The sequence below is a fragment of the Carcharhinus amblyrhynchos genome, unplaced genomic scaffold (genome assembly GCF_965287045.1).
Source record: "Carcharhinus amblyrhynchos unplaced genomic scaffold, sCarAmb.v2.hapA scaffold_952, whole genome shotgun sequence".
In the NCBI taxonomy this organism is placed as follows: Eukaryota; Metazoa; Chordata; class Chondrichthyes; order Carcharhiniformes; family Carcharhinidae; genus Carcharhinus; species Carcharhinus amblyrhynchos.
In genome coordinates this window covers 1287-17235 of record NW_027650692.1, presented here as the reverse complement: position 1 = coordinate 17235, position 15949 = coordinate 1287, and the positions used below count along the sequence as shown (strand labels likewise).

Sequence of the window (15949 nt, the reverse complement as noted above, 5' to 3'; positions counted from 1 at the left end):
CACCGTGCACAGTTCCAGTCTCCGTATCCCTCGGTTAGACCCACGCTGGGAGCACCGTGCACAGTTCCAGTCTCCATATCCCTCGGTTAGACCCACACTGGGAGCACCGTGCACAGTTCCAGTCTCCGTATCCCTCGGTTAGACCCACGCTAGGAGCACCGTGCACAGTTCCAGTCTCCGTATCCCTCGGTTAGACCCACGCTGGGAGCACCGTGCACAGTTCCAGTCTCCGTATCCCTCGGTTAGACCACACTGGGAGCACCGTGCACAGTTCCAGTCTCCGTATCCCTCGGTTAGACCACACTGGGAGCACCGTGCACAGTTCCAGTCTCCGTATCCCTCGGTTAGACCACACTGGGAGCACCGTGCACAGTTCCAATCTCCGTATCCCTCAGTTAGACCCACACTGGGAGCACCATGCACAGTTCCAGTCTCCGTATCCCTCGGTTAGACCACACTGGGAGCACTGTGAGACAGTTGAACAGGAAGTATTTATTCAGTGTTGTCAGCTGTATACATCTGTACATTGTGAGGTCTAAGTTTGGAGCAGTGTGTGAGAGAGTGTGTGAGAGAGTGTGTGAGAGAGTGTGTGAGAGAGTGTGTGAGAGAGTGTGTGAGAGAGTGTGTGAGAGAGTGTGTGAGAGAGTGTGTGAGAGAGTGTGTGAGAGAGTGTGTGAGAGAGTGTGTGAGAGAGTGTGTGAGAGAGTGTGTGAGAGAGTGTGTGAGAGAGTGTGTGAGAGAGTGTGTGAGTGTGAGAGAGAGAGTGTGAGAGAGAGAGTGTGAGAGAGTGTGTGTGAGTGTGAGAGTGTGAGAGAGTGTGAGAGAGTGTGAGAGAGTGTGAGAGAGTGTGAGAGAGTGTGAGAGAGTGTGAGAGAGTGTGAGAGAGTGTGAGAGAGTGTGAGACACACCACCCCCAGAGCTGGGAGCAGTCAGTCTCCCACTGACATTGTCAGTCCAGCTCTGGCCAGGGTCTTCAGCCTCTTGATTCCTCCGGGAGTGAACTTATTGCTTCTCAATCTGCACACACACAGATACAATCAGTGAGTGATCAACAGCGACAGAGAGCAGGCTCTGACCCACTGAGCCCTGTACTCCCCTAGCACAGACACACAGAAAAGATAGACACCAAATCTCTCCCTATTACACAGCCCAGGTTTCACACACAAATAACAGGATGAGTAGAAAACAAACAGGGAGACTGGGGAACGCGGTGATATTAAAGGATATCGGTGTCCGAATCACAAAACATCAGCTTCTGCACACCACACCGCATTAAAAAGGCAAATTTCAAACAATTAATTTAAGGAGTCTGAGGTTCACTGTCTAGACCCAGCCTTTATTACCCATCCCTAACTGCCCCTCGAGAAGGTGCTGGGTCTAACGCCAACCTCAACCCTCTGCAGTCCCGTGTGGTGTAGGTACATCCACAGTGCTGTTAGGGAGGGGGTTCCAGGATTGTTATTGGACACCAGTCAGTCCGTGTGGTGTAGGTACACCCACAGTGCTGTTAGGGAGGGGGTTCCAGGATTGTTATTGGACATCAGTCAGTCCATGTGATGTAGGTACACCCACAGTGCTGTTAGGGAGGGAGTTCCAGGATTGTTATTGGACATCAGTCAGTCCGTGTGGTGTAGGTACACCCACAGTGCTGTTAGGGAGGGAGTTCCAGGATTGTTATTGGACATCAGTCAGTCCCGTGTGGTGTAGGTACACCCACAGTGCTGTTAGGGAGGGAGTTCCAGGATTGTTATTGGACATCAGTCAGTCCCGTGTGGTGTAGGTACACCCACAGTGCTGTTAGGGAGGGAGTTCCAGGATTGTTATTGGACATCAGTCAGTCCCGTGTGGTGTAGGTACACCCACAGTGCTGTTAGGGAGGGAGTTCCAGGATTTTGACCCAGTGACAGTGAAGGAACGGCCAATATATTTCCAAGTCAGGATGGTGTGTGTGGGGCTTGGAGGGGGAGCTTGCAGGTGGTGGTGTTCCCCATGTGTCTGCTGCCCTTGTCCTTCTAGGTGGTAGAGGTGGTGGGTTTGGAAGGTGCTGTTGAAGGAGCCTTGGTGAGTCGCTGCAGTGCATCTTGTAGATGGTACACACGGCTGCCTCTGTGTGTCGGTGGTGGAGGGAGTGAATGTTGAAGGTGGGGTTAGTGTGTCGATCGAGTGGGGGCTGCTTTGTCCTGGATGGTGTTGAGCTTCTCGAGTGTTGTTGGGAGCTGCACTTATCCAGGCAAGTGGAGAGTAACGGCCTTCCTTGCGAGGCACTTTGAGTATAAAAGTCAGGAAGTCTCGCTACAACTGTCAGGGGCGTTAGTGTTTCCACAGCTGGAGTACTGCGCAGAGTTTTGGTCTCCTTACTGAGAGAGAGATAGACTGGCATTGGAGACAGCTCAGAGAAGGGTCACTGGGCTGATTCCTGGGGTGAAGGGGGTTTGTTTAACGGGGAAAGGTTTGAGCAGATTGGGGCCTGGAACCGATTGCGAGTTGAGAATGAGAGGGGATTTTATTGAATCATAGAAACCCTACAGCGCAGAAAGAGGCCCTTCGGCCCATCGAGCCTGCACCGACCACAATCCCACCCAAGGCCTACCCCCATATCCCTAAATATTTACCCGCTAATCCCTCTAACCTACACATCCCAGGACACTAAGGGGCAATTTAGCATGGCCAATCAGCCTAACCCGCACATCTTTGGACTGTGGGAGGAAACCGGAGCGCACGGAGAAAACCCACACAGACACGAGGAGAATGTGCAAACTCCACACAGACAGTGATCTGAGCCGGGAATCGAACCTGGATCTCTGGAGCTGTGAAGCAGCAGTGTTAACCACTGTGTACCGTACCACCCTGGGCCTTTTGGACGCCACCCTCCCCCCCCCCCATCACCCCTCATGTGGGGGAATCTAGAACAAGTCGGGGGGGGGGGGGGGTGCACATTTTGGAAGAAGGGGAACTCTGTCCCCTCGAAGATGGAGGGAGGGAGGAATTTCTTCTCTTTGAAGGGGGGGTCAGTGTGTGGAATTCTCCCTCTTCTGAGAACTAACTCAAAACACTCAAAGAGGAATACCTGGCCCTATAGTCTGTAAAATGTGTGCGAGAAGTGGAGTGACCCGCTCTTCAGCAACTCCTCGTGGTTAAAAACGGAATAAATATCTCTCTAAAATCAACACGTAACAATTTATTTAACTGACTAATCACTGGCTCTCAGCTTCATCTGTGCCTTAGAGAGAGCATCATCTCGATAGCAAAGATACCAAAGAAGAAAGAAGTTCCAGACAGAAAAATCAACAGAGAAAACCCAGAATATTCCAGAAGACTCAAAACCTGGTTGTAATTTAGAGAGTGACTAAATTCTATTTTGTTAATGAGTGGGAATTGTATTTTATTGAAATAGCGTACCGTTAGAATCTTGTTTTATTCAGGAGTAGATAGTAGTTAAAAGGGATTTATTTGATTAGTTAATAGTTTAGTTAATTAGCTCACAGTCAGTTAAATAAATTGTTACGTGTTGATTTTAGAGAGAGATATTTATTCTGTATTTAACCACTAGGAGTTGCTGAAGAGCGGGTCACTCCACTTCTCGCACACTTTTTACAGATTATCGGGCCAGGTATTCCTCTTTGTGAGATGATACATCAATATTTTCCTTCAATCTAATGTAGGTTTCTGGCAGTGAAGACAATGTCAGTCCGGGTGCTAAACTCCAAATCCAGAGGCCCAGGTTAATCTCGTCCCAATTTCAAATCCCCTGGGGTGGAGTTTGAATTCAATTTTAAAAAGTCTGGAATATAAACCAGTCTCAGGAATGGTGACCATCATCCACTGATGGAAAAACCCATCTGGGTCCTTTCGGGAAGGAAATCTGCCGTCCTTACCCCGGTCTGGCCTACGGGTGACTCCACAGGAATGTGGGGCACTCTCAACTGCCCTCTGCAATGAACTGAGTGTCTCGCTCAGCCAAAGGGCAACTTAGAGATGGGCAGCAGATGCTGCCCTTTGTGGCAACGATACCCTCCCCATCCCAATCCCAAGCAGGATAAACAGGGGGAGTTGAAGGTTAAAGTGGGGGGGGGGGGGGCAGACAGGAAGGTGGAGCAGGCTCGATGGGCTGAATGGCCCAGTGTAGGGTTCGACGTGAGGAGGTACCTGATCTCTCGGAGCTGTGGACTGGTCTTCACCAGGTGGACCAGGGCATCGATGGAGGAATCAGTAATGGAATTGTACGGAAGGGTCAGTTCGCTGATCGATTGCTTACCCACGAGAACCTGGATCAGATCCTTCACACCCCTGGTCACTGAGGGATGTCGTGTCCAGCCTGGAGGAAGGAACAGAATTACCGGAGGTGTGGGTGAAAGGACAGGGTGAAGATCCCGTCCGTGATCCCGCAGCCGGATCCCGATGGATCGCGTAGAAACCTGGCCAATGGAATTCAATGTGGGACAGCGTGAGGTCGCACACTTTGCTCAAAGGAATCAAAAGGCAGATTATTATCCAATTGGAGAGAGGTGAGCAAAGTGCAGAGGGATCTGGGTGTTTGAGTGCACGAATCTCAAAACGCGAGCAAGCAGCTCCAACAAGCTGAGAAGATAAACGGTATTTTATCCTTTATCACAAAGGAGCTGGAGTTTAAAAATAGGGAGGATTTGTGGTAATTGTACAGGAATACTGTGTACAGTTTTAATCACCTCACCTAAAGAAGGATAGAGTGACACTGGAAACAGTGCAAAAGAGATTCAGCAGGCTAATCCCTGGGATGAGAGGGTTGTCCCACCAGGAGAGACTGAATAATCTGGCTCTGAATTCCTCAGGGTTTAGAGGAGTGAGGGGTCTAAGACCCTGAGGGGGGATCGATAGGGTCGATGGTGAGATGTTTTCACCAGTGGGAGAGTCTGGAACGAGGGGACAAAGGGCCAGATATTTCAAACTGAGGTGTGTTAGAAATCTGGGATTCTCGGCCCCCGGCTAGAGGCTGGGATCATTGGAAGGATTTAAACTGGAGCTGGGTAAATATTTGATCGATTGGGGAATAGAGGCTGATGGGGAAATGGCTGAGAAAAGAGCTGAGGCCAGCATAGATCAGCCATGATGGTGTTCAAAGGCAGGGCAGACTCGATGGGCTGAATGGCCTCCTGTTTCTTTGTGAAGGGGACAGAGACAGAGTGAGGAGGCACAGAGAGAGTCACTGATGCCTGAGATCGGATGGTGAATCACTGGGGTAACGCTGGGGGAGGGGGGGGTGGTCTCGGCTGGCAGAGGGTGTCAGGTCCAGATCCATATTTATGGACCATCCCTAATCACCTTCTTGATCCGTGTGCTCCGATCCCGGGAGAGGGGGACACACTTTCAATAGGGAAAGATTTACAGAGAGAAGGGGGGGAGAGGAGAGGGGGGAGGGGGGGAGGAGAGGGGGAGGAGAGGGGGAGGAGAGGGGGAGGAGAGGGGGAGGGAGGGGGGGAGAGGGGAGGAGAGGGGGGAGGAGAGGGGGGAGAGGGGAGGAGAGGGGGAGGAGAGGGGGGAGAGGGGGAGGAGAGGGGGGAGGAGAGGGGGGAGAGGGGGGAGGAGAGGGGGAGGAGAGGAGGGAGAGGGGGGAGGAGAGGGGGGAGGAGAGGGGGGAGGAGAGGAGGTGAGTACATCACTTATTCAGAGAGCTGGCACTTTCAGGGTGGGTCGTGTGGAGCTTGGTTCTGGTTTTGTGATGAGTGAACAGACACTGCCGCCCCTACCTCAGGACCTGCAGCTTACACCGTGAATCCCTCAGGCCACACGAGAGACGACGCAGCCCCTCGTCCCCCAACCTGTTCTCCTTCAGGTGCAGCGATGTCAAGGTCTTGTTCGCTCGCAGGAAGGAGGCAAACGCTTCGCAAGATTCCTGTGTCACTGAGACGTCCTGGAGCCTGTGGAGACGGATCACAACAAGGAGACAGAAATTGACACTGTGGCTCCCAGAGGCTGGGAATCCTGCAGAGAGTAACTCACCTCCTGACTCCCCCCCAAAGCCTGTCCACCATCTACAAGGACACAAGTCAGGAGTGTGATGGAATACTCTCCACTTGCCTGGATGAGTGCAGCTCCCAACAACACTCGAGAAGCTCGACACCATCCAGGACAAAGCAGCCCCCACTCGATCGACACACTAACCCCCACCCTCAACATTCACTCCCTCCACCACCGACACACAGAGGCAGCCGTGTGTACCATCTACAAGATGCACTGCAGTGACTCACCAAGGCTCCTTCCACAGCACCTTCCAAACCCACCAGAGTTACGGAGAAAAACATCTCAACGATCACTCAACACCCAGACAGGGTGACAGGAGGGAGGGGAGAGGGGGTAAACAGATTGGGACGGAGGGAGGGAGGGAGTGTCACAGTGTGGGGACGGAGGGAGGGAGGGGGGGACAGAGGGAGGGAGGGAGGGGGGGAGAGGGGACGGAGGGAGGGAGTCTGACTCAAGCGACGGACGGTCCTGGGGAATCCTTGTGTTAGTTTTGGATTTCGGTCAGACTGTGGCTGTGGGGGGTGGACAGGGTCACACGATGACCAGAACACACAGGGTCTGTGTGAGATTGCCCTTCCCAGAGGTTTGTCCGTTCTCCCCTCGGAGAATCCGTCTCCAATTCCTTCACCAACTCACCAGAATGCTTCCAGCTGACTGTCCGATTTCTCCAATGCCTGGAAAACCAGTCTGGCTCCTTCATCCTTCAACTCATTGCTGCTGAGATCAATGTTCCTCAATGTGGGATTATTCTCCAGCAGGTCAGACAGCACTGGTCCAGAACATTCCGTTAGGTTTGTACTGTTCAACCTGGACACAGAGAGAGAGAACAGGAGTCAGAGAGAGACAGAGAGGGAGAGACAGAGAGGGAGAGACGGAGAGGGAGAGACGGAGAGGGAGAGAGACAGAGAGGGAGAGAGACAGAGAGGGAGAGACAGAGAGAACATAAGAACATAAGAACATAAGAAATAGGAGCAGGAGTAGGCCATCTAGCCCTTAGAGCCTGCCCCGCCATTCAATAAGATCATGGCTGATCTGTCGTGGCTCAGTTCCACTTTCCCGCCCTCTCCCCATAACCCTTAATCCCCTCTCTTATCAAAAACCCATCAACCCGCTTCTTAAAAATATTTAGCGAGGCAGCCTCCACCACTTCAACGGGCAGAGAATTCCAGAGATTCACCACCCTTTGAGTGAAGAAGTTCCTCCTCAACTCCGTTCTGAACCGCCCCCCCTTTATCTTGAGGCTGTGCCCCCTAGTCCTACTGTCTTTTTTGAGCGGGAAGAGTCTCTCCACCTCTATCCTATCCATCCCATTCATCATCTTATACGTCTCAATGAGATCTCCCCTCATTCTTCTAACTCTAACGAGTACAAGCCTAGTTTATTCAGCCTCTCCTCATAGCTCAACCCCCTCAACTCCGGTATCAGCCTAGTAAACCTCCTCTGCACTCCCTCCAAGGCCAAATATCCTTGCGCAGGTGCGGCGCCCAAAACTGCACACAGTACTCCAGCTGCGGCCTCACCAATGCCCTATACAGCTGCAGCAAGACCTCCCTACTTTTATATTCAATCCCCCTCGCTATGAAGGCCAGCATCCCATTCGCCTTCCTGACCACCTGCTGCACCTGCAAGCTGGGTTTTTGCGACTCATGCACAAGGACCCCGAGGTCGGGAGAGAGAGACAGAGAGGGAGAGAGACAGAGAGGGGAGAGAGACAGAGAGGGAGAGAGACAGAGAGGGAGAGAGACAGAGAGGGAGAGAGACGGAGAGGGAGAGAGACGGAGAGGGAGAGAGACGGAGAGGGAGAGAGACGGAGAGGGAGAGAGACGGAGAGGGAGAGAGACGGAGAGGGAGAGAGACGGAGAGGGAGAGAGACGGAGAGGGAGAGAGACGGAGAGGGAGAGAGACGGAGAGGGAGAGAGACGGAGAGGGAGAGAGACGGAGAGGGAGAGAGACGGAGAGGGAGAGAGACGGAGAGGGAGAGAGACGGAGAGGGAGAGAGACGGAGAGGGAGAGAGACGGAGAGGGAGAGAGACGGAGAGGGAGAGAGACGGAGAGGGAGAGACGGAGAGGGAGAGAGACGGAGAGGGAGAGACGGAGAGGGAGAGAGACGGAGAGGGAGAGACGGAGAGGGAGAGAGACGGAGAGGGAGAGAGACGGAGAGGGAGAGAGACGGAGAGGGAGAGAGACGGAGAGGGAGAGACGGAGAGGGAGAGAGACGGAGAGGGAGAGACGGAGAGAATCTAATCCCCCCCTTCAGCCAAACGGTGACTGATTCCCGTCGAGGGTTTTGGTTAAATCCCAGTTTCCAGCTTGGGAAAGTTCCACTCGTTCCCTCTCTCCCATCCAATCACACCCGTTCTCAGACAAGTCTCACCAAACGTGTTTCTGGAAACTTCCGTGCAGAGCTCCAGCCAATCACCAATTACTCAACCAATCCCATCCCCCCTCAGGATACACCAGGATTTGATGGATTGAGTTATAAGGAGAGGCTGGATAGACTGGGACTTTTTTCTCTGGAGCGTAGGAGGCTGAGGGGTGATCTTATAGAGGTCTATAAAATAATGAGGGGCACAGATCAGCTAGATAGTCAATGTCTTTTCCCAAAGGTAGGGGAGTCTAAAACTAGAGGGTATAGATTTAAGGTGAGAGGGGAGAGATACAAAAGGGTCCAGAGGGGCAATTTTTTCACACAGAGGGTGGTGAGTGTCTGGAACAAGCTGCCAGAGGCAGTAGTAGAGGCGGGTATAATTTTATGTTTTAAAAAGCATTTAGACAGTTACATGGGTACGATGGGTATAGAGAGATATGGGACAAATGCGGGCAATTGGGATTAGTTCAGGGGTTTTTAAAAAGGGCCAGCATGGAGAGGTTGGGCCGAAGGGCCTGTTTCCGTGCTGTAAACCTCTCTGACTCTATAACATGGCCTTTCTACTCCAGGCAGAAAGTGAATTCATTATCCATCAGAAAGATTCTCGCCTGTCAGACAGAACTCTTACTCTGAGTTCCAATCTTTCTATCGGGGCAGGCAGACAGAGAGAGATATTCAAAGATCACCTTCACTGTCTGAATGATTTTCCTCTGGGGCTGTAGATAAAGGTCTGAGGGACTGGTCTACAACACTGCAAACTCTCGCAGATTCACTAACCCCAGTGTGACCCTGTTAACCAGACTACCTGTACCCCTCACTGCCTACACTGCCTCACAGTCTATCAATAACCCCGACTCTTACATCCTCACCCCCTCCCTCCCTATCTCTGTAACCTCCTCCAGCCCCTAAAATTCTCACCTCCTGTTTAAATCCCTCCCTCACCCCCTCCCTCCCTATCTCTGTAACCTCCTCCAGCCCCTACAATCCTCATCCTCCTGTTCAAATCCCTCCCTCGCTCCCTCCTTCCCTATCTCTGTAACCTCCTCCATCCCTTACAATCCTCATTCTCCTGTTCAAATCCCTCCCTCGCCCCCCTCCCTCCCTATCTCTGTAACCTCCTCCAGCCCCTACAATCCTCATCCTCCTGTTCAAATCCCTCCCTCACTCCCTCCCTCCCTATCTCTGTAACCTCCTCCAGCCCCTAAAATTCTCACCCTCCTGTTTAAATCCCTCCCTCACCCCCTCTCTCCCTATCTCTGTAACCTTCTCTAGCCCCTACAATCCTCATCCTCCTGTTCAAATCCCTCCCTCGCTCCCTCCTTCCCTATCTCTGTAACCTCCTACGACCCTCCGAGATTTCTGTGTTCCTCTGATTCCGGCCTCTCGAGCATCCCCCGATTCCCATCGCTCCACCATTGGTGGCCGTGCCTTCAGCTGCCTGGGGACCCTAAACTCTGGAACTCCCTCCCTGAACCTCTCCACATCTCTCTGTCTCTCTCCCTCCCTCTGTCTCTCTCCCTCCCCCTGTCTCTCCCTCCCTCTGTCTCTCTCCCTCCCCCTGTCTCTCTCCTCCCTCTGTCTCTCCCTCTCTCTGCGTTCAGTACACTCCTTCGAACCTCCCTCTTGGTGCTGGGAGTTGTTTTGATGGCTGACTCTGGGTTCCTGTGAAGGAGGCTGTGTGTGTGTTAATGGCTGTGATATGAGTTGAGGTTGAGTGAGAACCTACCTGAGAGTGTGGAGTTTACAGCTGCGTTTCCTCATGGTCCGCTGGAGGAGCTCGAGGCCCGAGTCCCCGAGCGGGTTAAAGTTGAGGCTGAGTTCTTTCACAGTCTGGTTCTCAGCCAGAGCGGATCCAAGCTCCATGCAGCACCCCTCAGTCAGATCATTGGACTCCAATCTGTACGAGTGGAATGGAGAGAGAAAGGGGGCAGAGCCACAGGTTTAACAATCCCCGATCATTCTCTGATTCACTTTACACCCCATAACTCCCAACAACACTCGAGAAGCTCAACACCATCCAGGACAAAGCAGCCCCCACTCCATCGACACACTAACCCCCACCCTCAACATTCACTCCCTCCACCACCGACACACAGAGGCAGCCGTGTGTACCATCTACAAGATGCACTGCAGTGACTCACCAAGGTTCCTTCAACAGCACCTTCCAAACCCGCCACCTCTACCACCTAGAAGGACAAGGGCAGCAGACACATGGGGAACACCACCACCTGCAAGCTCCCCCTCCAAGCCCCACACACACCATCCTGACTTGGAAATATATCGGCCGTTCCTTCACTGTCACTGGGTCAAAATCCTGGAACTCCCTCCCTAACAGCACTGTGGGTGTACCTACACCACACGGGACTGACTGATGTCCAATAACAATCCTGGAACTCCCTCCCTAACAGCACTGTGGGTGTACCTACACCACACGGACTGACTGATGTCCAATAACAATCCTGGAACTCCCTCCCTAACAGCACTGTGGGTGTACCTACACCACACAAGAGTGACTGATGTCCAATAACAATCCTGGAACTCCCCCCCACTAACAGCACCGTGGGTGTACCTACAGCACGTGGAGAGCAGCGGTTCAAGAAGGCAGTTCACCACCACTACTATAAATGGTGTCCAGCCAGTGACCCCTGTGTCCCATGAATTAATTTAAAAGGTGAAGGTAGGCATTGACCCTGACGCCATAACTCAGTACATCAGAGCCAGGCCAGTCCCTTACTCCGTGTTGGAGAAGGTGGAAACAGTCATGGTGTCTTTTAAAGGTTGGCTATAACGAGGCCAGTGCAGTTTGCAGAATGGGCTACACTGATAGTCCCTGTTCTAAAGCCCGACAAATCAGTTTGTCTCTGTGGGGGCTTTAAACTGACAGCTAATACCCTCCAAACTCAATAGGTCCCCTGTGGCCCAGATCAAAGATCTGTACTCCACATTAACAGGTAGAAGGACATTTTCCACTGGCCTGGAGTAAGAGACTGATCTACTCTTACCGCCAGCTTGAATTAGACCAGTCCGCCTGGGAAAATGTGACAATTAACACACACAGGAGACTCTGAGTGTACCTGTTTGCCTTTCGGACCTCACCAGCGTGTGCCATCTTCCAAAACGTTAGCAAGACCTCCCTCAAAGGAGAGACTCAGGTGGTTTCCATGATGAGGGAACTGGCAGGGATTCTGTTTGATCCGAGGATAACACCGCACACTACAATGGGTGTAACTCCAGCTGAGCGATGACTAGGATATCGTGTTCACACTAGATTGAGTTGATTGTTCCAAAACTTGACAGGGAGGGTGCAGTCCCAGCAGGGAAATACCAGCCCTCAGTTTGAACCTGATTTCACATTGTCCACTCTGGATAGTGAAGGTACAGACTCCGAGATGGAGACTGAAGGAGGAGGGTTCTGGCCTGAACCACTACCTATTTCAGTAAGTCAGTGACACTCTCTCTGAAACAGAAGATCCACTGTTGAGTTTACACATCCTGAGCTAGCCCCACCATTGACGGAGCTCCACCTGAGTGCCAAGTGTTGGAACAGACATCCTTACAGCAGGGTGCTGGAGGGGAATTGTGATGATCACAAAGGCCAAAGGAATTGTGAATAGATTTACCCATGGGGTTCATTTAGCAGCTGCTTACTGAACAAACACACACACATTGCAATGGGAAGCAGCTGGCAGGGGTTTTAACCTGGAACTTGACCCAGACAGGAATCGTGTCCCGAGGTGAAATCTACCTGATTGGGAACTGCAGGAACAGCCGTTCCCCTCGCTTCACAAAACAGGCTGTTAGTGACAAGAAAGTAGACTTTCACTCAATTACTGCAAACTGTGACACTCCCTCCCTCCCTCCGTCCCCAACTGTGACACTCCCTCCCTCCTCTGTCCCCAAACTGTGACACTCCCTCCCTCCCTCTGTCTCCAAACTGTGACACTCCCTCCCTCCCTCTGTCCCCAAACTGTGACACTCCCTCCCTCCCTCCCTCTGTCTCCAAACTGTGACACTCCCTCCCTCCCTCCGCCCCCAAACTGTGACACTCCCTCCCTCCCTCAGTCCCCAAACTGTGACACTCCCTCCCTCCCTCTGTCTCCAAACTGTGACACTCCCTCCCTCCCTCCGTCCCCAAACTGTGACACTCCCTCCCTCCCTCTGTCTCCAAACTGTGACACTCCCTCCCTCCCTCCGTCCCCAAACTGTGACACTCCCTCCCTCCCTCCATCTCCAAACTGTGACACTCCCTCCCTCCCTCTGTCTCCAAACTGTGACACTCCCTCCCTCCCTCCGTCCCCAAACTGTGACACTCCCTCCCTCCCTCCGTCCCCAAACTGTGACACTCCCTCCCTCCCTCCGTCTCCAAACTGTGACACTCCCTCCCTCCCTCCGCCCCCAAACTGTGACACTCCCTCCCTCCGTCCCCAAACTGTGACACTCCCTCCCTCCCTCCGTCCCCAAACTGTGACACTCCCTCCCTCCCTCTGTCCCCAAACTGTGACACTCCCTCCCTCCCCTCCCTCCGTCCCCAAACTGTGACACTCCCTCCCTCCCTCCGTCCCCAAACTGTGACACTCCCTCCCTCCCTCCGTCCCCAAACTGTGACACTCCCTCCCTCCCTCCGTCCCCAAACTGTGACACTCCCTCCCTCCCTCCGTCCCCAAACTGTGACACTCCCTCCCTCTGTCTCCAAACTGTGACACTCCCTCCCTCCCTCCGTCCCCAAACTGTGACACTCCCTCCCTCCCTCCGTCCCCAAACTGTGACACTCCCTCCCTCCCTCCGTCCCCAAACTGTGACACTCCCTCCCTCCCTCCGTCCCCAAACTGTGACACTCCCTCCCTCCCTCCGTCTCCAAACTGTGACACTCCCTCCCTCCCTCCGTCCCCAAACTGTGACACTCCCTCCCTCCCTCCGTCCCCAAACTGTGACACTCCCTCCCTCCCTCCGTCCCCAAACTGTGACACTCCCTCCCTCCCTCCGTCTCCAAACTGTGACACTCCCTCCCTCCCTCCGTCCCCAAACTGTGACACTCCCTCCCTCCCTCCGTCCCCAAACTGTGACACTCCCTCCCTCCCTCCGCCCCCAAACTGTGACACTCCCTCCCTCCCTCCCTCCGTCCCCAAACTGTGACACTCCCTCCCTCCCTCCGTCCCCAAACTGTGACACTCCCTCCCTCCCTCTGTCCCCAAACTGTGACACTCCCTCCCTCCCTCCGTCCCCAAACTGTGACACTCCCTCCCTCCCTCTGTCCCCAAACTGTGACACTCCCTCCCTCCCTCTGTCCCCAAACTGTGACTCTCCCTCCCTCCCTCTCCAAACTGTGACACTCCCTCCCTCCCTCTGTCCCCAAACTGTGACTCTCCCTCCCTCCCTCTCCAAACTGTGACTCTCCCTCCCTCCCTCTCCAAACTGTGACACTCCCTCCCTCTCCAAACTGTGACACTCCCTCCCTCCCTCTGTCCCCAAACTGTGACTCTCCCTCCCTCCCTCCCCAAACTGTGACACTCCCTCCCTCCCTCCGTCCCCAAACTGTGACACTCCCTCCCTCCCCAAACTGTGACACTCCCTCCCTCCCTCCGTCCCCAAACTGTGACACTCCCTCCCTCCCTCCGTCCCCAAACTGTGACACTCCCTCCCTCCCTCTGTCCCCAAACTGTGACACTCCCTCCCTCCCTCCGTCCCCAAACTGTGACACTCCCTCCCTCCCTCTGTCCCCAAACTGTGACACTCCCTCCCTCCCTCTGTCCCCAAACTGTGACTCTCCCTCCCTCCCTCTGTCTCCAAACTGTGACACTCCCTCCCTCCCTCTGTCCCCAAACTGTGACACTCCCTCCCTCCCTCCCTCTCCAAACTGTGACACTCCCTCCCTCCCTCCCTCCCCAAACTGTGACACTCCCTCCGTCCCCAAACTGTGACTCTCCCTCCCTCCCTCTCCAAACTGTGACTCTCCCTCCCTCCCTCTCCAAACTGTGACACTCCCTCCCTCCTCTCCAAACTGTGACACTCCCTCCCTCCCTCTGTCCCCAAACTGTGACTCTCCCTCCCTCCCTCCCCAAACTGTGACACTCCCTCCCTCCCTCCGTCCCCAAACTGTGACACTCCCTCCCTCCCCAAACTGTGACACTCCCTCCCTCCCTCCGTCCCCAAACTGTGACACTCCCTCCCTCCGCCCCCAAACTGTGACACTCCCTCCCTCCCTCCGTCCCCAAACTGTGACACTCCCTCCCTCCCTCCGTCCCCAAACTGTGACACTCCCTCCCTCCCTCTGTCTCCAAACTGTGACACTCCCTCCCTCCGTCCCCAAACTGTGACACTCCCTCCCTCCGTCCGTCCCCAAACTGTGACACTCCCTCCCTCCCTCTGTCCCCAAACTGTGACACTCCCTCCCTCCCTCCGTCCCCAAACTGTGACACACCCTCCCTCCCTCCCTCCGTCCCCAAACTGTGACACTCCCTCCCTCCCTCCGTCCCCAAACTGTGACACTCCCTCCCTCCCTCCCTCCCCAAACTGTGACACTCCCTCCCTCCCTCCCCAAACTGTGACACTCCCTCCCTCCCTCTGTCTCCAAACTGTGACACTCCCTCCCTCCCTCCCTCCGTCCCCAAACTGTGACACTCCCTCCCTCCCTCCGCCCCCAAACTGTGACACTCCCTCCCTCCCTCTGTCCCCAAACTGTGACACTCCCTCCCTCCCTCCGTCCCCAAACTGTGACACTCCCTCCCTCCCTCCGTCCCCAAACTGTGACACTCCCTCCCTCCCTCCCCAAACTGTGACACTCCCTCCCTCCCTCCCCAAACTGTGACACTCCCTCCCTCCCTTCGTCCCCAAACTGTGACACTCCCTCCCTCCCTCTGTCTCCAAACTGTGACACTCCCTCCCTCCCTCCGCCCCCAAACTGTGACACTCCCTCCCTCCCTCTGTCTCCAAACTGTGACACTCCCTCCCTCCCTCTGTCCCCAAACTGTGACACTCCCTCCCTCCATCTCCAAACTGTGACACTCCCTCCGTCTCCAAACTGTGACACTCCCTCCCTCCCTCCGTCCCCAAACTGTGACACTCCCTCCCTCCCTCCGTCCCCAAACTGTGACACTCCCTCCCTCCCTCCGTCCCTCCACATCTGCCCCTGTTTACTTACTTCAGGCTCTCTATCCTGCAGTTGGGATCTTTGAGGCATTGGTAGATATCCAGCAATCCGGAATCTTTCAGGGAATTATCATTGAGGTCCAGATGTGTTAAACTCCAGCTGTTTCTTATCGCTAAAGCCAGTCTTGGGCCTGAGGCACTTGTCAGTCTGCTATTCCTCAACCTGGCTCCAAACACAGGGGTCAGCAGGTCAGATACAGGAATACAATCCCCTGGGATCATCCCAGGGGAACTGTCGTCTCCCAGGCCGAGATCCCCTCGTCACAACGAAACAGAGAATCTGTCCCCATCAACATAGAATCATACAGTGCAGGAGAGGCCCTTCAGCCCATCGAGTCTGCACCAACACACGAGAAATACCTAATCCCAGTTGTCAGCACTTGGCTGTAGCCCTGAATGTTACGATGCGCCAAGTGCTCATCCAGGTACTGTTTAAAG

The 15949-nt window shown here is 54.1% G+C and overlaps 1 protein-coding gene across 1 annotated transcript; it reads right to left on the bottom strand.

Annotated features, from left to right (window-relative positions):
• Positions 1-885: 885 nt before the first annotated feature.
• Positions 886-15733, bottom strand: LOC145340355 (ribonuclease inhibitor-like). Its single transcript, XM_080184810.1, is given in 7 exon segments — positions 886-1017; positions 4147-4286; positions 4288-4315; positions 5724-5894; positions 6634-6804; positions 10092-10262; positions 15504-15733. Coding segments are annotated over 7 exon segments (999 nt in total). The 3' UTR covers positions 886-929.
• Positions 15734-15949: the final 216 nt, after the last annotated feature.